At 46.8% G+C, this 24,658-nt stretch overlaps 1 protein-coding gene across 8 annotated transcripts in view; it reads right to left on the bottom strand.

The window, feature by feature from the left end:
• Nucleotides 1-23,854, bottom strand: part of EPN2 (epsin 2) — a 50,773-nt gene extending 26,919 nt beyond the window's left edge. For 5 of the 8 annotated variants that reach the window (XR_012946255.1, XM_032967169.2, XM_032967171.2 and 2 more), the window contains exons 1-3: nt 23,574-23,848; nt 15,266-15,733; nt 12,934-13,300 (exon numbers count right to left, since the gene is read on the bottom strand). Coding sequence is in view for 7 of the 8 variants with exons in the window: in XM_032967169.2 (XP_032823060.1) it covers nt 12,934-13,300; nt 15,266-15,493 (595 nt within the window). In the remaining variant the exon portion in view is untranslated. Of the gene's footprint in view, nt 1-12,933; nt 13,301-15,265; nt 15,734-23,573 lie in introns of all 8 variants that reach the window. The other 3 variants (XM_032967170.2, XM_032967173.2, XM_032967174.2) reach the window with 3 other exon arrangements.
• Nucleotides 23,855-24,658: the final 804 nt, after the last annotated feature.

Genomic DNA, 24,658 nt, shown 5'->3' with positions numbered 1-24,658 from the left:
AAAGACAGCCGAGCGCACACAGATGATCCATTTAGCCTAACAAACCTTATGGGAAAAGCTCTGTTAATGAGCGTACACTAAAGCCGGCGCAGTGGTGTGGCCAAAACCTCACCTCGCAGCCCGTTTCCCCAGTGCTGTTATTTATACACCACTCTGGGTACTCAGCTAAAGGCACAGAGTTCACCATACCGCACGCCACTGTTGTGCATGGCTGGAAATTGACCTGAGGACGTTGGAGCTACTGTGCAGTGTGTGAACCAGCCACAGCACTCCCCACACGCATCATCCATTTTTGCCTTGTACACTAGGATTAAGTGTCCGCAGTGAGCAACTATCAACGTTTACACACAAGAACATATGGCGAAACCAGCATACCTGGCCACATTTTTTCTACCCAGATTAAGTAATGGAGACCACAGTCCATCACACCGGATGCTCATTTCGGGCCAAGCCAACCCAGAGTAGACATAACCAGGTATGGCTAATACATTTCACAAATGGTGACGTGGACATGTGAGCAATGATTTAACCTATTACTGAGCTCATAGGACACCATTGCGTGCACACAAGAGAAGGGCAAAAGTAGATACAATGGCATTGGAAGAGAGAGGGCATAGTGGAATAGTCCTTCACTTTATCAAATACATCTAGTTAAGCACATTTTATTGCACAAAAGTCAGTTCAATGTTCTTTTTACTAAGTGACAGCTCATTGACAGCGAGTCAACATCCTTTAATGTTTGAAAGCTCAATGACGTAAGGATTTTTGGCAAAAAGGGCACTGCAAGATTATCATTCTATAGCAAAACCATTAATGTAATACACATTTCAAAATTAAAAGTCTTACCTAAAATGAGTATGGGATGGTGCTCACCTCCACTTGTGGTCTTGGTGAAAAAAACATATTCCTAATGCAGGGCCTTTCTCACTTTAGGACAACCAGTGGTGCTTATTTTATTGACTGATGGGCTGAGATGGTCCGAGACAAGCTCTGCGCTGTGCCACAACACACTTCCACCAGAAAATGATGTTTGCTAGCATACACATTAAACTAAAACTAGTTTTAAAACTACTATAATGGCCCAATATCATGTATGTGTACAGCCAAATCCACTTCTGGTAAAGGGCCATTCCTCACCATGCAGGTCACGGACAATATGTGACCAGACTTCACCACGCTGGTCAGTGAATTTCGGTGACACAGGGAACAAAGATGCGGGGACATAGAAGTATAGGACAATAATTGAGATTCCCACACTCCTATCAACTGTCCACCATGTAGCCTCACAGCCACAAAACAAATAGTTATTGCATTGCGATCGCCCATCCAAACACTATTCAGGGTTGAAACCTGCCTAGCTTCCAGGATTGGGCACATTCTGGTTGAACTGGCCAAGGGAAATAATTGTACAAATATAAGAGAAAATTAGCAAAAATATATTTATTATAAAGCTTTACCTGGATAATCCCTCAGGTGCAACATCGCTCCTACGAGTGTCCGTAGAATCAAGTGGCATATGCAGAGGTGAATTTAAAAGCGCAACCAGGTTTGTTTAACAATCACTGAAAGAGGCCAGTTGGCAGACATTGGATGGAATATATTCTGTTGACACCATCAACTTCTTCTTTTCCTCTCAGTGACAGCAAAAATATATATTTGCTACTATTTTTAACATTCCCAACTGTTTCGGTTCACTGACGCAGCTCAACCGTGTAGATTACAAACATGTTATTTTGAAAAACAATAAAATGAGGAAATGTAATTAAGCCAAAATGCCTGACGGTCATTATTCCCGACAAACGATTGCCGTTGAAATGTTGTCACACAACGTGTGCATCGTAATAAAATTGCCGTTAATACTCCATCTGAAGCCACATGAACAGTCCAACGTACTTTGTGGCATCTTATCCATTACTATAAATTGCAACTGAAAGCTATACAGTACGACCTGATGTACATCACCTCTGTAAAAAAACACCATACGTTATAACCATGCATTGCAACCGTGGGTGTAGGTTTCATTTCGCAGGTTTCAAATAAACGACAAAAATAACAGAGGTGAAAAAATAATCTATTCAAGTCGGGTAATGTAAAATAAAAAAAATGTTGTCTATTCGGTTTGCCAGTGAGAGAAACTGCACAAAACCTGATTGAAACTGGGGACTTCGCTGTCGTATTTCCCTGTTTTCCCGACGAATTCACTGCTCATGTATTTTCCCACTCAATATATGAAAACCCCCGGTGGCTTCAAATACAAATGGCCCCTGAGTAAAGAAAATAAAACAACACACTTTGGCAGCGATCATAAGACAAATACCGCTATCGCTACGTAAACATGTTAATGTTTTTACCGCAGCTTATTGCCATCAAGAGGTTGAGTAGATTTTTCCCAGTGCTAGGGACGAATTTGTCCAGATTCTGGCACTGGTATTCATAATGCTGTGTGGCACGAGCAGGGCCGCCCAGAGATTGCCAGAGGCCCAAAGCAAAATGCCACGTGGGCCCCCCATATTTGTCAGTGAAAAAACAACATGTCCCGTTGAGGGCCCTTCTTTTGTGCAAGGCCTGGAGCAAATTTTCCCTGTTGCTCCCCCGCTGCTCTGGGTGGCCCAGAGGACTAGTCTCACCATTGAGAGGTTAAGAGTTAAAATCCAAGTCTGAGATTCATTCGGCCCAACACTAACCAGTTCGTGTAGGAGGCCGATAAAATGAGTACCACTTTGGGCAATTCAACCGTGGTTGTACCTCAAGGAATATGAAATTGCACCACGGGTTCAAGGTCACCAATGGAGAGACAAGTTCCACAACACTGCTCTTTGAACAGGAAGGCACTTCAACTCTTACGTCGACCAAATAAACACAGGCCAAGATCTCAGATTATGCCACACTAAGCACACGTACAGTGGGTAACTGCCTTATCTGACGAAACATCTTTGCAATTGACTTTGCCGCCTTATCTGTGGCCTCCGAGTTAGCCTTTTAAATTGCCTCGGATAGGTACCAGCAAACTTAAAACAGCGTGCCACTGTGCCACTCGCGCCCAATGCAATGACAAGGTTGCACCTCGTGATGTGCATTCCACAACAGAGATGAGAACAAAACAAAGTCCTTTCACAAACACACGCGCCATCACGTTAAAGCAGAACAGTGCGTGGAAAGTACCCTTCACGGTTTCAGTTGTTTGGGGGCCGAGCAGCATTCTTTGCTCTGCATGGAGGGAACATTTGGAACAGGCTCTGCTGCACTCCGATACGCGTGGTGGAGCCGATCATCAGATGGCAACGTCAGGCTTGGGTGCGTGGTACAGTCCCGGTGCCATAGAATAATCTCAAGCACTCATTCCCCCCCAAAACAGGGGGGCAGACCGGACCACACGGTTTGTGCACTCCTTGCACACAAACAGTTCGCAAACAAATCGGAGTACGGTTTGTTGTTTTGAGGGTTACACACCTGGGGAATTTAGATAATTAAGTATTTATTTTGACTGCCAAAAATAGCCTGCCTGTGTGGTTCTATTCTGTTGAATGATGCCTGTTCAAAAGTCGTATATCTCACAACACATGCATGTGGAAACTATGCTGAATGTAATCAAGAGCATTCCCAACCATTTAAACATTCAGTTATTTATTTTAAATGCCTCTCTTTTTTTATCCGCCTGTTCAAAAAGCTCAGATTCTCTGCAGAGCGGCAGGCAACCAGTGCCAGGAGGAGATGCTATAATCTTGGATGACGTCGGCACCTACGCAGTACGATGGAAAACATTGAGTTGATCCTGTTAAATTCTTATGTTTCATTTAACAGCATTACTGCGGTAAAGAAAGTCATGACATTACAAAAATTAAATTCGCATCAAAATGACTACAAATGTCTATCGAGAGAAAAAAATAAAACGGTTGAGAAAAAAAATTGAAACCTATCCCGTAACTTGACAAAATTCATGTCCTGCCATTTCCACGGCCACCTTCCCCCATAAAAGCTGCACTCTCACTCAACCCAGCCTGGTAAATGGTGCTAAAGATTAACCGGCGGCGCTGCTCACGCATTGAGGCGGCGATGGCGTGAGGGGCTTCTGCCCACCCTGATGTTGGCCCCACCCTCCCCAATCAAATGCATCGGCGAGCGGCTGAGTACCGCCGTTCAAGCGAGGGGAGCAGAGGCTCAACCACTCCAGCTGTGCAAGGTCACGGGCGCTCGGGCTGTGGGAACAAATTGAAGCGCCTCGCTGCTACGCCTCGACCACGACAAGCACAGAGCGGTTCGGACTCCACGATGTTGCGATTCCATGAATTGTCGCAAGTCGGGGGATGTAATTATATCTTTTTAATAGAATCTCTGTTCTCGGATTTTTACCATTCCTTTTGTACAAAAGTTTCTCACCTTTTTCCGTCTCATTTGTATAGTTTGGTTTGCTCCATTCGCCCCAATGTAGCATTAGCAAACAATTTGCATATGTTATACATATCTCAAGCACAATATTCAATATATGCATTGTAAACATAATTGATAAAAGAAAATCGATGGAATCATTAAATGCCGAGCAATGGTCAAAATCCAAGAGCTTCTACACTGTAATGAGGCTCATTACCATCTGTGACTTATCATCGGAATTTGGAATACGTTTTTGTGCACAGAATAAAGTCAAAGCATCCCCCTGCTCAAATAAGCATGGGATGGCACTCATTTCCACTGACGTACAGAGCCAGTGGTGGAAATTCCACATTGCCATTCATGGAACCAGTATCTCTCCGTCAGACAGTCACTGTTGACATCTCGCAAAATGCTTTTCATCGACTTTGAAGCAATGATGGGCAGAGCTGTCCCTTGGCCAAAACTTGAACTCTGCCTTTCGGGCAAACCGGAACACAGCGCCACTATTTCAGGATCCGAGATTCTGTGGGCGATTCCAGAAGAGACCACAACTAGAGTTTTCGTGTCACTTCCGCGCATCACACAGAGTTGGATTTTTGTTCGGTCATATTACCAGACTTGTTTGGTTTATTAAGCAACATCTGTCCATGGATCTAATCACATGGCTGTGTTTACTTAAAGGAGTCCCTCCGAGCACAACTTTGCAACCTTGGTAGGGATGGATTTTACACATCGTAAAGGTAACAAAAACAAAGGAGGCTACATGCCAAAGAGGACACCCGCTTCGGAGATGCGGCAATGAGATCGGCTCACGCAGAAGAGCGAGACAGAATGTGGCATCGTAAGACCGAGGGGATGGTGTCAGCATGGAGAAGACTACATCCAACAGTGGAGAGAATGGCTGACTTGAGATTCCAATGATGAAGGTGGTTTGTAAAAAGGAGAAATAAATAAGTATGCTTATATAGGGATTTTTGACTGTTATCACTTCATATGAATGAGTGGATTTTCACTGCATAATGCTGGTTAATTTCACGTGAAAAAATTACCAGGATTTATCCAAACATCACAAGACAGGACCCCCTCTTCAAAGTCTGTGCGATGACTCAGTGAAGCCTGCTTTTACTTGGGTAGACAAAAAAAAACCTAGAAAATTATCCCACTTCACCGGTAGACAAAAAAGTGTCTTCAAACACAACTCCATTAATCCGAACACATAGCTTAAGGGCATTAAAAAATGCATGAACCGCAACAGCACTCCGTTTACAGCTGACGGCATCCGCTGAACAACAGCCTCATTTCGGAATGGCGGGAATGGCGCGACCATAATGTGTCGCCATCCACCGCCCGAACCCCCCCCCCATGACGCACAGACATTGGCGTTCCCTTAACCCCACCAGTTAGGCTCCCCCGTACGCAGTCACAGTGCCGTGACGGCTGAGAACAGCCCGCTGCTGACACGTGGCGAGCCGTCTGCGTGCCACGTAGGTGCACGCGAGGGGAGGGGGTGCACGTTGGGATGAACCACCCTATCTTCTTCTCATCCTCCTCCTCCTCCTCAGCAGTGGGAAGCGAGCAATCATCGCTTGTGTCCGAGGAGTTTCTACGCTTGTAAGGTGCGTGTTTAAAAACAGGTCCGACCACACCTGCCTGCTTGCAAGGGGTGGCTCAGCAGACAGCAGTGCGCTCACCAGCACCGTATGCCACGGTGGGCATGGCAACAGAGCTCACGATCCCTCTGGGGGATGAGCCGCCTCCTCCTCCTCCTCCCCGGCACAGTGGGCTTTCACAAAATGAGTCAGCGCTGCCCTCCACCGCACACTCCGCCCTGAGATTAGGTCACGGGTGTGGGGCGCGTGTCGTCTTGCCGATAGACTAGCCACTTGCCGCGCGGTGAAAAACGCAAATGTTTCGACCGAGCGAAGAGGTCCCTCGTGACCAACAGCCGGCTCGTTTAACCAAGGCCAGTTCAGGGAAAGAGGTGTGGTTGAGCGAGATTACTCTTCGACGAATGGAAATAAGAATGAAATAGACTCAAAGTGACGGTGAAATCACCACAGCGTTCGGGCCAGGCTAGGCGCACTTTGAAGACATGTTGAAGGCTCGCTTGCGGTAAGGTCACAGGACAGAAGTAGGTTTATATTCTTAGCTCTTTCGGTAAAGTCACGTTGAAGGGAAACAATAAAATTATAAATATATATCGTCATCAGATGACGACCGTTTGTGTTATGGTCGAAACGTCGTGAGAATTTTTATTGTTATATATATTTTATTATTTAATTGTTTCCTTTCAACGTGACTTTACCGAAAGAGCTAAGAATATGAATTACTGCAGTCACGAAAGCTTTAAATCAAAATTTAGAAGTAGGGTTTTAGTAGTAGATGGCAACACACGCACACAAACCACCAGACTCGCGACACATAACACAGCGCTTCCCCTTGAACAATACCGGCCAGCCGAAAAAGAGCTACGCCCGATAATCAGAGAATGTGTCGCCATGCAGTCAGCAAGAACAGCAGCGGGGAATGAACTACGTGGAAACTACCGCGTTCCATCCTCTAGTGCACGAGCTTAAACGGTCATCGTCACATGCTGTCCCGTATACAGTGGGTCACATCGAGCTTCCCCTGCGGCCTCTACCGCTGTAACATTTCCCCACCGCCAAACATCCCCCCACCAGCACCAGCACAGAACCGAGAGTTGATCAACACTCCGCTACGTCTGCATGGCACCTGCCCTCCACTCTAGACTCAAGCAAAACTCAAATTCCCAGAACACGCCAGGCTGAGAAGCTGCACGGAAATCATTATCACCCTAATTTGTCGTCATCGTCATTATGTCGTGGTCTATCTACTGCTAAATGAAGTCCTTCCAAGTTGCTTTCATCCCTCACGCGATTACTTATTCCTGCACATAAAATAATCTCATCACAGCACCTCCACAGTGGTCATTCTCGCATGAAAATTCTCTACCTGTGGCTGTCGTAATGTCAACATTGATCAATGGCCATCATCCCTTTTAGTCATGTGCCTTGCCCAAGCCCAGTGACTCTGCTTGGCAGTCAATACGATGGCTCGTTTCCAAGTGTTACCTGATCAATGTGGTCTTATGTCATTGCTTAGTGGAAATTCCAAACGTGCACCATCCCAATGCTTCTTTGTGCACTCCGAAGCTTTCTCTATCTCTTGCTTGTCAGAGTGCGCATTTCCAATTCATACTTCCCCGCTGCCTATGCACATTAATCCTACCAGGGGTGCAGTGGTTGAAGCGTGCCTGTATTACAAATCGAAGGTTACAAGTTCAAACCCTGTTCTGGGGCTGACTTAGTCAATCATCCCTTTGTGGTCCATAAAATAAGTACTACTGTTGTAACTTAAAATAGCGATTTTTTTTCTATTAATAGCCTGCTCCCGTCCATAGTAATATGGAATTTACACCAATAGCTCAGTGCCATCAAAGCCGATGAGGGATATCCCATTACTTGTTTGAACGAGGGGTGACGCCTTGACGTTTTGACCTTATCGTTATTAGACTCATTCATGCCATAGGAATGTGGAGTTTCCAACAGTGCCTCAGACATGCCGCTTCCATCTCGGCTTTCTTACTCAATATGACGCATCATAAACCTTGGGTTGGTTGAGTGACGCAAACAGGCGCTGTGCATCGCCACTATGAAGTATCCGCTACGAGAAAGCTTTTATCTACAGGCACAGTGATATCTGCGCTGCTTTTCGAGACCGAATTAAGATTATAAATCACTGGACGGAGGCAGGCCTCAAGCCACAGCTCACAAAAAGCACCAACGCTAAGGCACTGCCGTCTCCTGTCACAGGCTGGTGTAACCAAAAGCCTCAATTCGGGAAAGTGATATGGGTTTGCAGTAATGTGAAAAACATCGAACGGTAAAAGCCAAATCACCAGACATCGGGCTTTGTGTGCATATTGCCTGACTCATACTCTCTGAAAAGTATGATAAAAAATTAAAACCCAGACAAACACAAAGTCAACATAAAAATCCCAGCTCACTAGAAATGCTCCACACAAAGACTCAAACTACTGCTGCTAATGTAATAATAATGACCAACCGCACCATCATAGAACTACTGGTAGCTACGATTTTCCTGCTTGAATTTTACCGCAGAGGTCTGCTGAATCGAGGCTCTCAACTGGCTGCAACAAACCATATGTTGCGAAGTATCTACCAGCAGTGCTCATCAGACCCCCAGCTCTATCAACCTGGTGCCACCCATGCAAACGAGGCCCATGTCAAGGTAACCCTTCATCGTTTCAGCAGCTCGTGGGCCTCACTGCTCACAGCAGAGTTAATTATCCCAACTATTGCCACCAATCAGCGCAAGACATTTCCAAACGGCTCCTAACTTACTCTACGATGCCAGGAAAGCCTGGGACTCGGATCAAACCGCCTTATATGTCCACTACAAAAAAAACTAAACTAGTTATTTTATCTTCTTTGGTTCTTTCGGTAAAGTCATGTAGAATGAGAATAAAATAATAAATTGATAAAATAAAATAACACAATAATATTCTCACGACGTTTCGGCCACAACACAAGCGGCCTTCATCAGGTGAAGGGACGAGACTGTCTGGTAGGACAGCGCTGGAGTGAAAGAGCCACGTTCAGATCACGACCTTTAAGCTGTGTGAGAGGAAACAAAGCGCCTTGACAAAGGAATTAGCATATAATTTAGCATTGAAATGGCTGAGTGATTAGCTTGTGACTGGTCACTCAGCCATTTCAATGCTAAATTATATGCTAATTCCTTTGTCAAGGCGCTTTGTTTCCTCTCAGCTTAAAGGTCGTGATCTGAACGTGGCTCTTTCACTCCAGCGCTGTCCTACCAGACAGTCTCGTCCCTTCACCTGATGAAGGCCGCTTGTGTTGTGGCCGAAACGTCGTGAGAATATTATTGTGTTATTTTATTTTATCAATTTATTATTTTATTCTCATTCTACGTGACTTTACCGAAAGAACCAAAGAAGATGAATCATTGCAGTCACGAAAGCTTTAAATAGTTATTTTATTTTATCAGGTATGGCCCACTGAGCGATCTAGCTCTTTTCAGAAGCGACCTGGCCACAAATGATAGCCTAAAGAAGTGGCTTATCACGTGGAAATTTATAACTAAACTCAAAAAACGCATGTTTCTAAATGCAGAAAAAAAACAGAGCACCCAGAGAAAAATCAACACGATCACAGGGAGAGAGACATGAAAACTCAAAATATACAGGGTCGGAATCGAATCCATGACCTCCTGTATACCAGGCGAGGCATTTAACATCTCACCACTGTGGCGCCCCTATATACACTTGTAAATCAGCCCCAGCTAGCTACACTGGCTTGGATAAAGTTTAAAAAACAGACTGGTGTGTCAATTTGGCACGATGCACTATTTTGGTGTGTGTGTCTGCCACCCCAACAACATGTGATGGAGGAGCTGCCACAAGTCGTCCACGTGGTTGAGAGGCCACCCTTACGATGGCAGCTCGGAGGTTAGGGTGACAAGGTCGATTGAACTCGACAATGTGGAAATCAAGTGGTTGAGTGATTTGGATATCGACCCGTGATGGCCTGGTTGTAATTGCAACTGAAGAAGCCGACTGACTCGATAATAACGGAGATTAAACAGTAACACAACTACAATCCACGAAATCGACGGTGCTGCTGAACCGCAACGCTTTGGACAACGCCCCGGTGGGTTTTGCACATGGAGCCTTGCCGTGTAAATGTTACGTGGGTATGGAATTACAGTGGCCGGCACGTACCGGCATGTCCCGGTGCAAGACCGCCGCTCACCGGGGCAGTGTTTACAGACTAATACGCCGCCCGATGGCTAGCTTGCCTCGTACACTGTGCGGATCCACTGGGTCACATGAGCCTTGCTCGTTATCAGGAGACTTTCAATCACTGAGTCTTCAAGACACTTTGCTTATTTTTTGGTTTGTTCGAGGAGCGTTCTGCTTCAAATGTTAGTTTGCCAAGTGCAGCGACTCCAAAACCGGCAGAACTGTGAGATGGGCAGGATATGCAACTGCAGCAAAGTGGGCTCTCGAGTTGACACATCCATGCAGAATTGTGAGTGTTATTCCCTTGTACGCGTGGGTTTGCTCCAGATACTCTCATTTCTCTCCGCATAGAAAACATTTGTTGAAAATAAAATGGTCAAACATTTGACATGCAAGACTTTCCGAGACGAGGAAATTTGGACTTGGCGAGGCTTTTCCTCAGTATAGATTTCACATTGTCAGCACCAGGATGTAGTCACAGGTAGTTGATGTAAACACACCTCACACCATCGCGGTCTTCTTTTATCGTCAACACCTGACCTCGAGTTGCGCCATTAAAGTAGTCAAGAAGGCTAGCTGGTGGAAACCATCAACATCTTATTTCTTTTCAGCGACAGTTAAAGACTGCACTGGTTATTTTTCGCCTGCTTGCAATTCACTACACAATTTCAAAGAAGCAGCAAACTTTATACCAGGTATCACGGTATCCTACACCATTCAGTTTTAGGGCCTACCCCGCAGGTCGCTGACCTCTGGACATCGTTCCGACGCCCGCATCATAGCCAACCCTCCACCATCCTGCGCACAAGAATTCTACCACTACAGTCGGTTCCACCGGGTTGGTATTCAGGGCGGCTGAGCCCTCTCTCCCCACTGCAGATTAATTGAAGAGCCCCCCCGTCCCGCTGTGCAAAGCCTTGTCGCCACACACCCAGTCGCTCTATGCTTTTCTTTAATTTAGCAAACTCCTCCGCTGCTGAGCAAAGTCGTCCTTGAATAAAAAAAAGACGGAGACTGCTTTGTCTCTCGGCAGACCGGGGAGACATTGTGTGACACGCACATAGCGGTTACATCTCCAGAGGTGCAGTGTGGGAACGGTACACTGTGATCAGAAATAATTTCGCACCCCTTCCAAACTTGACCGTTTTGCTTTCACCGAAATTAGAAAAACCTGGCATTCGCAAGTGGTGCTGGCTTTTCTGAGTGTAGTCTACAAGGTCACAGCTAAAGGCTTGTAAGTTTTAATGGCACACACACAAATTATTAATGCCGCCTACACGACCAACTGTGGCTTGGAAATGTAAACCAAATTGCAAACATTAGTGGAGGACATGCGGACTAGGCAAGCATGTGGACTCTGAGCATCAAAAAGTGAAAATACAGGACCAGCCGCTTTCCACGCAAGCAGAAAGGATCAACGTTTCAAAATACACGTCAAGGAAAATCTTGATAAAAAAAATCAACCATTTTCTTTCGTAAAATTCAGAAATAAAGAACAGGCAGGTGTTTAAATATATATCAGATTCGAAATGAGATTTTTTTTTAAAGCATGAGCAAAGCTGGCCATTGTCATATTCACATCTGTTTGAAACTCAAGTGAAAACACATATTATTAAATATTAAACGGTAATTGAGCTGTGGCCATAATCACGACAAGCTGAATCTCTAGAAAGAACACTGGGGAAACTGCTTTAATACTGGACATTTTACTCTTCTTGATTTAAAGCTTTTGTGACTGCAGTGATTCATAACGTTGTGTTACAGTTGAAACGTCGAGAGAATTTTATTGTTTTATATATTTTTTATTATTTTATTGTTTCCCTTCAACGTGACTTTACCAAAAGAACCAAGAATATTTATTTTACTCTTCATTAACACAAAAAAATTTACTACTGCCAACAACCATCATCAGAATTCAGAATTTGTTTGCTGACAGAATAAAATCCAATATGCCAACACCCCCCCCCCCACTCAAATGATTAAGTAGTGGAAATTCCACATTCCAAAAGGTGAGTGCCAGTCTCTCCACATAGCAAGCACCGTTGACATCCCAAAGTATGGTACAACAGAGGCTGGTTATACGCACACACGTTGGGCGCAAGGCCAACTGTGCTTACATCGAAAAGTATGATCAAACGAAAGTTTCCCTCTGCCTTCTGTGTATTGCAATTCATAATAAAGGAGTTTTTTTTGGGAGAAAGCACGTAAATATAAATGTGTCGGTTAACACACCACAAATTGTAAATGTTGTGGGTTCACTCTCCAACACGCCGGTGTGCTGAAGTAGTACACTCATTGGCACATTTTGTTTGCGTGACAAACTTTACTAACTGGCTGTGTCGGGTGGTGGTGGGTTAACGACACATTTATATTTATGCAATCTAACACAAAAAAACGTTAGTTATAATACTCTTTGGTTCTTTCGGTAAAGTCACGTAGGTAGAAAAAATAATAGATCACGACGTTTCGATCGCCACACAAGCAACCGTCTTCTGCCTGTGGCGTCTTCAAGTGAAGACGACTGCTTGTGTGGCGATCGAAATGTCGTCATCTATTATTTTTCCTACCTACGTGACTTTACCGAAAGAACCAAAGAGTATGGATTCCTGCAGTCACGAAAACTTCAAATCAAGATTTATTTACGTTTGTCGCGAAAGCCTACGTGTTAATAAAGCGTATCGCAAGCATGTGTTGCTTATATCGAGAGCTGTGCTTGTATACAGCGTGCTCGTTATATATTCATAAGGGTTTTCACTCACAGCCGTGGTACGACGCCGGCGATCCTCCCGCCTTGCCGTACTCGTCCGAGTAGCTCGTGGACAGGTTGGGCTGGCTGGATCCTCGGCCGAACGTCACCTTGTTGTTGCTGCCCATGCCCGTGGCGCCTTGCGCCAAGCGCTCCTTGGTCTTGAGCGCGTGCTCACGCTCGCCCCGCAGCCGGTCCTCGTCGCGCAGCAGCGCCACCAGCTGCTTTGACTTCTCGCGCACGTTCACGCCCTGGTCCTTGCCGTCGCGGTCTACGTACTGGAAGTCCTTGAGCGTCTGGATGGCGAAGATGTTCTCCTTGCACTGCTGCGCCACGCGCTCCGAGCCCGTCTTGATCAGGTAGTCGAGCAGCGTCAGGGCCTGCGCGAGTCACGGAGGGCCCGACCCCAGTGGACACGGGGGGGGGGGTTGAGGGGGGTGAGGAATTAACAGTGGTGGGTTTGTTGAGAGTAGGCGGTAAACACTCGGCGATTATCCAAAAACTACTGAATATATGTGCCTCCGTGCAGCGGTATATAAAATGGCACAATATAAACACAAAATATTTTAAAGAAACAGTTCAAAATCCGCACTCATTTCTGTAAAAGATCATTGTATTATGCGAACAATCTGTGGGATCTGTCATCTTGCCGAAAAAAGTCACGCCACAAATATGCAGCTTCGGTTATACTGTAAGATTTCTATCTCTATTTGATACCATCGATGATGTGATACTTGTTTCTAAGTAATGCAAAAGCACGGAGGAGAAAGAGTTTAACCACCGTGTGGCACGAGTACTGGAGTTTAACACCGACATGGGATGTGCATTCTGTGCGATCGACCAACGCCTCGACCCCGTGCCAGCCAGTTGCAATAAAAGATAATACATTCAACCACACCAAGTTGTCTTTCGGTTTTACCTCCACATCCATCAGCATCTTCAATGAGCACGCCCAAAATTTACACACACCACGCACTGAATGCGGCTTCAATTTGTTGGCCGCCTCAAGAGAGAGCAGCGGTGAACAGACAATAAAAATTGCCTGCTCACGATGATCTGTCCCCTCAGCCTTGTGCACCCGGCCGTTGTGACACCAAGGTTGAATTTACACGTCCCCCCCTCCCAATCGAACCAGCTCAGATTTCCCACAAGTCCAACGAGGCCGATAAAGAGCCACGCTAATGGCTTGGACTTTACTCATGCAATGGCACGTTAAATCCATGGGCCACACCCTGGCGTAATCGCTAGGTTGGGTGGCAGGAGGAGGAAGGAGAGGAAAAAAACTGAGAGAAAAAATACAGCACGATTGACCACACCTAATTAATAATTCACGTCGATGGTTTGTGTGCAATGTAACGGAAAATTATTTGCGACAAAGCCAAAAAGCGCAATGTCAACTCCCGGTCTTTGAAAGATCCTATTCGGCTTGGACAGAAGTAACCAATGTACAGAGACCGGCAACGATCAAATCTCACACTCTGCTATGCTGATGACCACTAAAAGCAGTGAAATTCATACAAGGACGTGATAGCCATTTCACTGCCAGAAATATCAATGTGAACCCAGCTCGAAAAGGCAATGTGACCTTACACGGCCGCTTGTGTGAATAGCTTTACAATCCCATGATCCCTTGTGCGAGCTATATAAGAATAATCCTTTGATTACCGAGGAAGGCCACAGAGCGAGTCTCCAGATTTTTTCATGAGGTTTTGCTGTCTGGATATATCAGAACTGAAAATTGGTTGATTAAACAGTCTGTGCGGATCATTGAGTGTTATCACCTCACAAGAAATTGATTTTCTGCAGATACTTTGGCCAACGCCCACATGCTATAAAGACTCATAAATGGCATTGGCTTCGTTGCATTCACATGCAAGACCATCTTGGAAATGTCTTGAGATTTAGTGAGCAGCTTCCTGGATTTATACATTTTTAAAGGATGGCTAAACACTGCCAACTGAAAACACGTACTATTGTAGGCCAACAACCTACTTGCTGTACCACCTTTTCCAGGCGCCACCTTACAGCCCCGTAAGGCTGGGCTTACCGCATCTATGTTTACCTTTCCTATACTTTCGACTTGTGTTGTGTTTTTGCATTGTTTGTTGTTGCAACGTTCTGACCCCGTGCCTCTACTGGACATCTGCGAAAAAGCGCTCTGTAGCTCATCGGATTCCCCCAGCAATAAATATACTTATTCTTGAAGATTGCCGAATCTTGGGGGCGGCCAACAACATCGTGCTGTCGGCCTAGCCAAGAGCAATCCTTTAATAACCCAGGTTAACCAAGAATTTCCCCAAGAACACGTTGCTACTCTCTTCGCAAACCCGCGCGCGCTCCATTACCTTGTAGACGTGACGCCAGTTCTTGCCGTGGTCGTTGAGGCGCTTCCAGATCATGCTCATGATCTCCGAGAAGGCCACCACGTTGTAGGTGAGGTCGGCGATCTCGGACATCAGGGAGCTCGAGGGACCCCACGGGTCATTGGACGTCGCCTCGCGCACCTTCACCTCGGCCTCCGAGAAGTTGTTGACGATGTTCTTCATCTGCCGCCGGAGCGAGGAGGTGGCCATTGCGCCGTCCGTTTTGAAAGCCGTACGAGTTAACCGGGGGTCAAAGAATTGTTTGAGCAAGAGCAAAATGCTCTCGGTTGCGTTTCGCTTTTTAACGGGGGAGGAAGATTTCTCGGTCTGTGTGTTTTTTTTTTTACTCTGTCGCGATTTTTTAATGTTTTATTGTAAGGCCGTTTAGGTTCAGGATCACTGGCGTTGTCCGAGCGTCAAAAGGTCCCACGAAGCTGCGCTAAACAGCAGCTGTAGAAAAAAGCATACAAACATAAAGTTGAGTGACAATTTAGAATTACGTGCATACAAACGTAATACACGCCATACTTCGTCCTGCACCTCCAATTAGCAAGGTTGGCTACGTACAATGAGAAAATAGTTACATTTCAAGAAAGATGTTCAAAAGGCAGCAGTAGTCATCCTATGAAAACTCTACGATGGGAATGGCAAAGTTATAGCAAGAGAGGTGGTGGGCCACTGCCCTAATGCTTAGCTCCCATCTGTATTCAGGCTGTGCATCGTGTTTGTGTTACACGATGTCCGACGTTTCACTCCCAGCATGTCATTGAGGAAGCTGCCGGCACGTGTGGTGCATTGTCAGATGTCATGCCGAAACATGCGGAACAACCGCAAAACTCATCCAAGAGGCACGAAGCAGAACCGTGGCAGCCAACGCAGCGGCACGCCACAACGCTCAATTGCACGAGAAACAAGACAGCGACGAGACTTTTTTTTTAAATGCAGGCAACTCTTCCAAGCATTTCGAGGCGAAACATCGTGCTTCGGCAAAAAACAAGTCAAGGGGCAAACGCAGGGGCGGAGCCAGGATTTCAGGCCGGGGTGACATTCAACAAATTTTAATTTCAAGAATGATTTAGAGAGTCAGGCTGCTGAACTAGACGCCATCGGTTGGCGACACGCTCTGACAATGCAGTTGCACGGAGCCCGCCAGACCGAGTGTCGTACACTTACACGCAGAATGTCACCCCTGTCACCCCCCCTGGCTCCGCCCCTGGGGAAACGTATAATATTGGAACGCAAACACGATGCAAAAATAAAGTATTTCATTTACATTATGCCTTGTTTACAGATCCCTGGTAAACGCTTGCATCTTTGATCCGTGTTAAGTCACGTTCCATCAGTAGTTTCACACTACGTGTTTATGAATAATGCAGCAATGCGGAACAAGTTTTTTTTCTCTCTCGCTCCAGCACAGCTCTCCGACCCCACAACTCGCTGCTCAGCTCATTACCAAAGGGGCCCGCGCACGTAACTACTTTACAACGAGTTGATGTAAACTGGTGAGGGCACGGCACTGTACTTCTCAAGGACCAGTTCTGGCTCGCACAAAGCCCCCACACACGCCTTAAGTTTTCTGACCACACTCCACAAAAGGAATAAAAAATAAAATAAGCCTCCTGCAAAACACACCTCTGCGAAATATGAGGGTACTGAGAACGATGAACGTCACGTAATTACTGGAGCCGCTCCAACTTCTGCAGGCAGTAACTACAACATTTGAGGCCATTTCTATACTAATACAGCACGATTACAGGTACATTCAAAGTCACTGGCCTTTATTTAACCAGTCCAGAGTCCGCTGACACACATTACCCCGGGAGACATGGCTTAGCGTTGCACAAAGGTAGCGTTTAAGGTAATTTGTCTTGTAAATTTGTTGATAAAAGTCAGAAAGTTAAAGCCATCTTCCCCCATTGTTCAAATGACGGTAGAGTGGTGCTCAGTTACCATTGCAGTACTGTGCCAGTTCTAGAATGGACATTCCTGTGACAGGAGCGCATCTCTCCTACACTACATTCTGCTGTGGTTTATGAATTGAGTTAAGATTGGTTTAACACGTAGGCTGTCGCTTTGTTTACTTGACAAACATAATTGACTATGGTCGGGTGGTGGCGGGTGTAAACGACACATTTATATTTACGCGATGGAACCTCTGTTAAGGACGAGTTAATATTATCTGTCAATGTTTTCGAGACACTGAGCTTTACTCGCGTCGCGTGTTCAATACACACGCAGGCATGTGCAAGAAAGCACCCAGGAAATGCCCGAGCCGTCAGACCTCAGAAGTTAGGCCGGTTTGAGCCTGGATAATGCTTGGATAAGATACTGAAATGCATACAAGTGTTGCAGGCTGCAGTGCTGGCTATGTGGTGGACAGAGGTCAGTGCAAGAAAATTCCATTGTCGTGTACTCCTTTGCTTTCCGCCTTCACCAAACATCGCGAGCAACTTATTTCGCACCGAACGTGAACTGTGCTAATCGGAGGTGCGGGGGTCGGACAACAAACGAAAACACAAAAGGCAGTTCTAAATAACCACAACAAAACTCGCATGGCGTGGGGTGGCCCTCAATCCAGTGTGCATGCACATACTGTACCTGCATGCTAATTGTACCTGCATGCACATTGTACCCTCATGCACATTGTACCCTCATGCACATATTGTACCCACATGCACATATATTGTACCTGCACACTGCAGATTACCAAGATACACACATGCTCGAAGTTGCAGAAAATTACGTATACCGAGACAACGAAATCACAGGAACATTTGAAGACTGCCACCCCAAGAATTACAGCGCACCGATACGGAACACAAGCGAAAGTGTTATTTTTAGTTTCGGGGGACTTTGTCTCGTTATTTTTGGAGATGGAACCAAAGAAAAACAAATGACAAACCCATTCTGTTTAACATTAACGTCACAAACTTCAACGCATTTAGCAGTCTGCCAAAAAAACAACCGTCATTCGCCACTAAGTGGCGCTGACGTAACCACGGCGCTTGTGCCAGGCTAGATGCACTTTAAGGGGCAATTGAAGTGTCAAAGGCCCGCTGGCAGGCCACGGGACAGACCCAGGTGCTATGGGTTGAGTGATTGAGATGACTGGTCAATGCACCACCTGCGCCCCCAACTATGAAAAAAACACACACGTGGTTTCCAATCTTTATGGAATCACCGTGACCCCTAAAAAAACATGTAGGTGGCAACAAGCATAAAAATATATTGTTTTGTGAAAAATATTGGAAAGTTCTGCAAACCATTTCCAACCCGTGTGGTCACCAAACCACAGATTGGTAACCACTACTACAGACTGTTTCGCCAGCGTGCAATTGTGACCAAGCGCAAGTGGCAATAGAGCACTTTGAGATGTTTCGTAACTTTAAATAACGTGTTGAAAAAAGAACACAAACGTATAAAAACTACACACAGGAATGAACGAACGAATCGATGTTAGTCATCTGGGATGGGCTGCGTACGTATTCCCCAGTCAAGCAATGTTCGCCTATACGTCTTAAAAGTCAATGAAATAAACGTTTCGAATTAACACGGCTACGAGAAAAGTCTGTGAAACGGACACAGACGTGAACAGTGATGTATAAATGTAGGTACACGGTACTTGAATGATTTTATATGTGTAGTGACAAGCACGAGCCGCACCGAGGTTGTTATCCACCATATAGAAGAGGGAGGGTGCTGTTTGCGATTCTCAAGATGAACGAAAAGTTGTGACAATTACTGTCCAGACCACGCAAAAAAAGCACTAATCATTGCCTACTAGGTAGGCCTCAGCAAGGTAAGGTAATTTACCTTTTTTACCGGGTAAAAGGGTCGACCATGCCAAGGAGCAAGGTAAAGGGTAGGGTAAAGGTAGCGCGGAAGAATTACCCGGTAGGGTAAAGGTAGCGAAGTATTACCCGGTAAATACCCTGTTTACCGCTCGTTAAAAGCTCCGTGGCGCAGTCCGTGGGCTCCATTTTAAATGTGAAAGCATTGATGTCGGACCAGATGGAGACGGACCACGTTCTTGAGGTAGAGGATGAGGTCGAGAATGCCAGCAACGGCATTTTTGGGATCGCTACGAACAGCAATCGAAAGAGGCAGTGGCGTGCGTTCCCGTGGGAGCACACGCACGATTAGATGGAGGTCGGGAGGTCGGCGTCGGCGAGCCGCCTAATGCAGCAAACGCTGAGCCGGCCAGCAATTCCGGATCGCCTCCTGGTAAAGTTTGAGAACGCGGTGGTTGATTTTGTTATCCAAGGTGGATTCTCTTTGCGAGCCGCCGGCAGCGACAAGTTCAAGACCTTGGTCCACACAATGACGCATGGATACTAGGGCCCGTCAACCCGCACCATCATTTGCAGGATTGTCGAGCATCACGCCATCATGCTGCCCATCGTCGGGGCGTTCTTCTCCAACCTGGACGTCGCCATCTCGCTCACCATCGACGGGTGGTCGAACTGCAACCTGAAGGGATTTTGGATGGTCACGGTGCACTGGATGGACACCAAATCTGGTGCGTCGAAATCCATGCTGCCGACGATCCTCAATGTACAGTCCGGAAGGGGTGTCGACAAGCGCATTGGCACCACTCTGTTTGAGCACCTCAAAAGCCTCGGGCGCAATGTCTCGACCAAGCTGCTCGCTGTCACCAGCGACAATGGCTCCGATGCAATCAGTGCTGTCAAGACGTTGTTCGCCCTGGTCAACGCGGACGCTGGATGAGCAGTTGCGGGCTTGCCACTATATTCGCTGCGGGGATAGGTCCAGATCGGCGTCGTCCAAATTCTCAAACTGATCAAGTCGACCAACGCCGAACTGCGCAAAGTGCTCGTCAATATCAGGCGAAGCAAGGTCGTCCAGGCAGTCGTACCGCCGCGAGGCCGAGATCGCCAAGCTCGCCAGCGAGGAGCCGACGCACCAGGACTCGCCGACCAGATGGAATTCGACGTTTGACATGGGCGACGACGCCATCAAAAAGCGTGTCCCATTGGACATTATCATGGCGCGCTTCCAGGATGCGATCGACGTCGGTGCTTTCTCTGAACTACAGTGGGCAAACATCGAGGGCGTGACAGCATTCCTGCGAATGCCGCGCCAGGTGATGATTTCGTTGGCGGCAGACCGCAAGTCGACATTGGATCTCATGCCGGTGACGATGGAGCTCCTGATCCGTCATTGCGATCGATGAGTCCTTGACCGCGACGGGGATGAAGGCCGAGCTGGTGCGGTACCGCGATTTCCTGGTTCAGGAACCCTCCATTGTGGCATCCTACTTGAATCCACAGCTGCCGAAAACGACAGACCAAGACGAGCTGGCTACACTGAAGTCCACGATCCACTCTGTCCTGCAGCATCGCTACTCGGACGTGCTCGCGATCCCGCCGACGGCAGTCGCTGCCCATATGGAGGGGTCCCTGTTCAGCACCCTGTTCAGCAACGTCGGCAGCTACATCGACGACGGCGATGAAGTCGATCGGTTTCTGAGCATGGTCGTCACGACCGCCAGCACCTTCATTGACGTAATGCAGTGGTGGTCTCCCCGCAAAGAGCTGCTCCATGCCCACTACAAGATGGCCTGCGACTACATGGGAGCACCGGCGACGTCAACTCCCTGCGAACGCGCGAATAGCGGAGCTGGGCGGGAGTTCACGCGCGTTCGCCAGTCGCTGTCATCGACACTCTTCATCCAATCCACGTGCTTGCGCTCGTGGATCGCGGCCGGCTGCCTGAAGGTCCCGTCTAACTGGAACGGAGCGGCACGGGATCCTATTGCCTGTCGTTCGTCTGAGGACGACGGCAATGACGAACTTGATCAGGTTGTTGATGAGATCGTCATCGACCAAGACGACTGGGACGAGGAGGTTATGGAGGACGGTGTCGTCGACAGCCTCAACGCCCGATTCGAGAGTATTCTATACGAATAAAGCGCTCTACCTAGAATTTACCTGTTATAAACCTTTTTCATGTGTGGTACCCCGGTAATAACCCTGTAATCGGGTAATTTGTATGGGGTAAGGGTAAAAGGTAGGGTAAAGGTAGGCTCATTGCTTTTTACACGCTTTTATTTAACTCACTCTGTCTGTTGTATCCTGAACTCTGTCTGCTGTCATATCCTCAAATCTTGTAACTCAATTTTAACCCACTTCCCAATGTGGTTTCGACTGCAAACTTGGTATACGCATGTCATACTGATGACAATACTGTAGTCTATCATTAAAAAATATATATTTTTAAGCAATATTTTTTACATGTTATGTTTCGGCTTGGGTCTATTAGTCCACGCTCAACTCACGTTGGCAGTAAATCACTACGGTTCCCTTACGTTATGGCGAGCTTCGGGGCCACTTCCTGGAGTCGTGGAGTTCTGCCATTACTCGTACGGTACATTTAATTAAAGCGTGTTTTAAAAAAAAGTATTTTAAATATTACTCATTAACTTTTACCTTGCCACGGTCTACTACCAGGCCTGAACCAGGAAAAGATTCGTCAGTGAAGTTTTGATTTCTTCAAGTGTACTTTTAACGACCACACCAAAAACAATGATGAGTGTAAAGAGCCCTTGAGTCATGTGCGTGACGAATGAACCACGGGCCATTTCATCTGGTAGTTGTAAACCACCACCAAATCGACTCCAGTAATTATTTGTAACAGCTAAGGGGAAAGATACGATATCGGTGACTCTTTGACAACAATCAGGCTTTAGTTCAATCTATTGGCCACTAAAATACAAAGTCCTACGATGACACGGCGCTATGGAAGTCTCCGTACAGCATTAGCCAAAGATAGAGGCCTCGGCACATTTTAACTTGCGTTCAGTCGCTAGGCGTTGACATTAATCAACTCAGCGCATGACACAAACCTCGAGCAGTTGATTGGAAAAGGGCTGCAAGTTACTAAAACGCAATATGAAATACTTTAAAACACATGTTTTCAGCACAATAACGAGGCTTCGCTCATGGTCCAAAGTCACATTCCTCCATCTCCCTCTCTCCCTGAAGCTTCTGAGTGTCATCACAGAAACACCCAGACAGATCCCGACTATCTCGCGCATTCGAAGCAACAAAGCTCACGCTCTCCAGCACCACTGAGGGCCTTCGATATCTGTCCAGAGATATACAAAGCGAATAAAACACACACGTACACACACGAGAATGTTGTCTTGCAACATACGTGGACTGTGTGTTTCTCCCTCTGGGTCTCTGTGTCTGTCTCTGGATATTTCTGTGTCTCTCTCTCTGGGTCTCTCTCTCTGGATTCTCTCGCGTCGTCTGTTCCAGTCTCACACTCGCAACACCGTCTGTTAAGTCTCACGCAGATTCTTTTACGCGGTTCGTGACGGCTGTTGCACGCAACAACCCTCACACGCCCGGCTGTTTGTCAGTCTCACGCCAGGCTGTGTGTCAGTCTCACGCCAGGCTGTGTGTCAGTCTCACGCCCGGCTGTCAGTCTCACGCCCGGCTGTGTGTCGGTCTCACGCCCAGCTGTGTCAGTCTCACGCCCGGCTGTGTGTCAGTCTCACGCCCGGCTGTCAGTCTCACGCCCGGCTGTGTCGGTCTCACGCCCAGCTGTGTGTCAGTCTCACGCCCGGTTGTGTGTCAGTCTCACGCCCGGCTGTGTCGGTCTCACGCCCAGCTGTGTGTCAGTCTCACGCCCGGCTGTGTCAGTCTCACGCCCAGCTGTGTCGGTCTCACGCCCAGCTGTGTCAGTCTCACGCCCGGCTGTGTCAGTCTCACGCCCGGCTGTGTCAGTCTCACGCCCGGCTGTGTGTCAGTCTCACGCCCGGCTGTGTGTCAGTCTCACGCCGGGCTGTGTCGGTCTCACGCCCGGCTGTGTCAGTCTCACGCCCGGCTGTCGGTCTCACGCCCGGTTGTGTCGGTCTCACGCCAGGCTGTGTGTCAGTCTCACGCCAGGCTGTGTGTCAGTCTCACGCCAGGCTGTGTGTCAGTCTCACGCCCGGCTGTGTGTCGGTCTCACGCCCGGCTGTGTGTCAGTCTCACGCCCGGCTGTGTGTCAGTCTCACGCCCGGCTGTGTGTCAGTCTCACGCATTGAACCTCGCCGAGGCCCACGGCGGCCCTCGACGCCACCGCCAGCAGTCACCCTCGCGGCACTCACAACAACGGATTAATAAGTCACCGGCAGTTAAAAGGCGATAAAGTGCGAGTTAGACATGTTGTTTTAAACGAAATAAACTCTTGTGAGGGAGAGGCGGCAGAAGGCCACCACCACCACCACCACCCCTCCACCCACCACCCACCTAAAAAAAAATTATAAAGAGCCGCTCACCTCAACATTTTCACTCAACACCGAACGAGCGAGCAGCGGCGTTACCCGTCGACTCCGCCAGCAACTTTTAACGACGGCCGGCGAAGTGGTTGGAGCAATTAAAGTCGCTGTTGCGTTTGTTGTTGTTGTTGTAAATGTTTTTTTTTGTTTTACCGCGAGCGTCTAAAGAGCCTCGAGCCGCCGCCGCCGCCGCGTCCCAGCGAGAACCGCTTAGCGGACAAGAGCCAAGATGGCGGGCGAGCGTTTCCGGTGTGGGCGACAACAAGAGCGCCGCGATCGGGGGGGAGGAATCGACGACTCTACCACGCCTATGTTATACCACGCCCCTTTACCTATCTTATACCACGCCCCTTTACTATAACGAGTAACATTGGTTTAAATTTTTTTATTTAAAGCTTTCGTGACTGCAGTAATTCTTATTCTTAGCTCTTTCGGTAAAGTCACGTTGAAGGGAAACAACAAAATAATGAAATATATATGAAACAATAAAAATTCTCACGACGTTTCGACCATAACACAAACGGTCGTCATCAGGTGTGTCGGTTTGCATTAATTTATTTGTTATAAATTGCATTAATTTATTTGTTATAAATTGCATTAATTTATTTGTTATAAATTAATGCAATTTATAAACCGACACACCTGATGACGACCGTTTGTGTTATGGTCGAAACGTCGTAAGAATTTTTATTATTTTATGTGTATTTTATTATTTTATTGTTTCCCTTCAACGTGACTTTACCGAAAGAGCTAAGAATATAACATTGGTTAATTGTTAATTAATAATACTACTCAATAAACGGCTTCGTGAGTAAATTGAAACCGGATTTTTTTTTATCGATTGCGGCTGTGATGGGGGCAGTCGATTGAAAACCAGCATCGGGGGAGTTTTGATTTAAATCTTTCGTGACTTGCAGGGATTTATATTCTTGGTTCTTTCGGTAAAGTCACGTAGAAGGGAAACAATAAAATGATAAAATATATATATAGAACAATACAATTCTCACGACGTTTCGACTGCAACACAAGCAATCATCATCAGGTGTGAAAACCACAACAAAGTAATTTGAAAAAAGTGGCGTTTT

The sequence above is a fragment of the Petromyzon marinus genome, chromosome 37 (genome assembly GCF_048934315.1).
Source record: "Petromyzon marinus isolate PM22_M1 ecotype Great Lakes invasive population chromosome 37, UKy_Petmar_22M1.pri1.0, whole genome shotgun sequence".
In the NCBI taxonomy this organism is placed as follows: domain Eukaryota; kingdom Metazoa; phylum Chordata; class Hyperoartia; order Petromyzontiformes; family Petromyzontidae; genus Petromyzon; species Petromyzon marinus.
The sequence above is the reverse complement of the archived record's forward strand: the minus strand, read 5'-3'. Positions and strand labels throughout refer to the sequence as shown.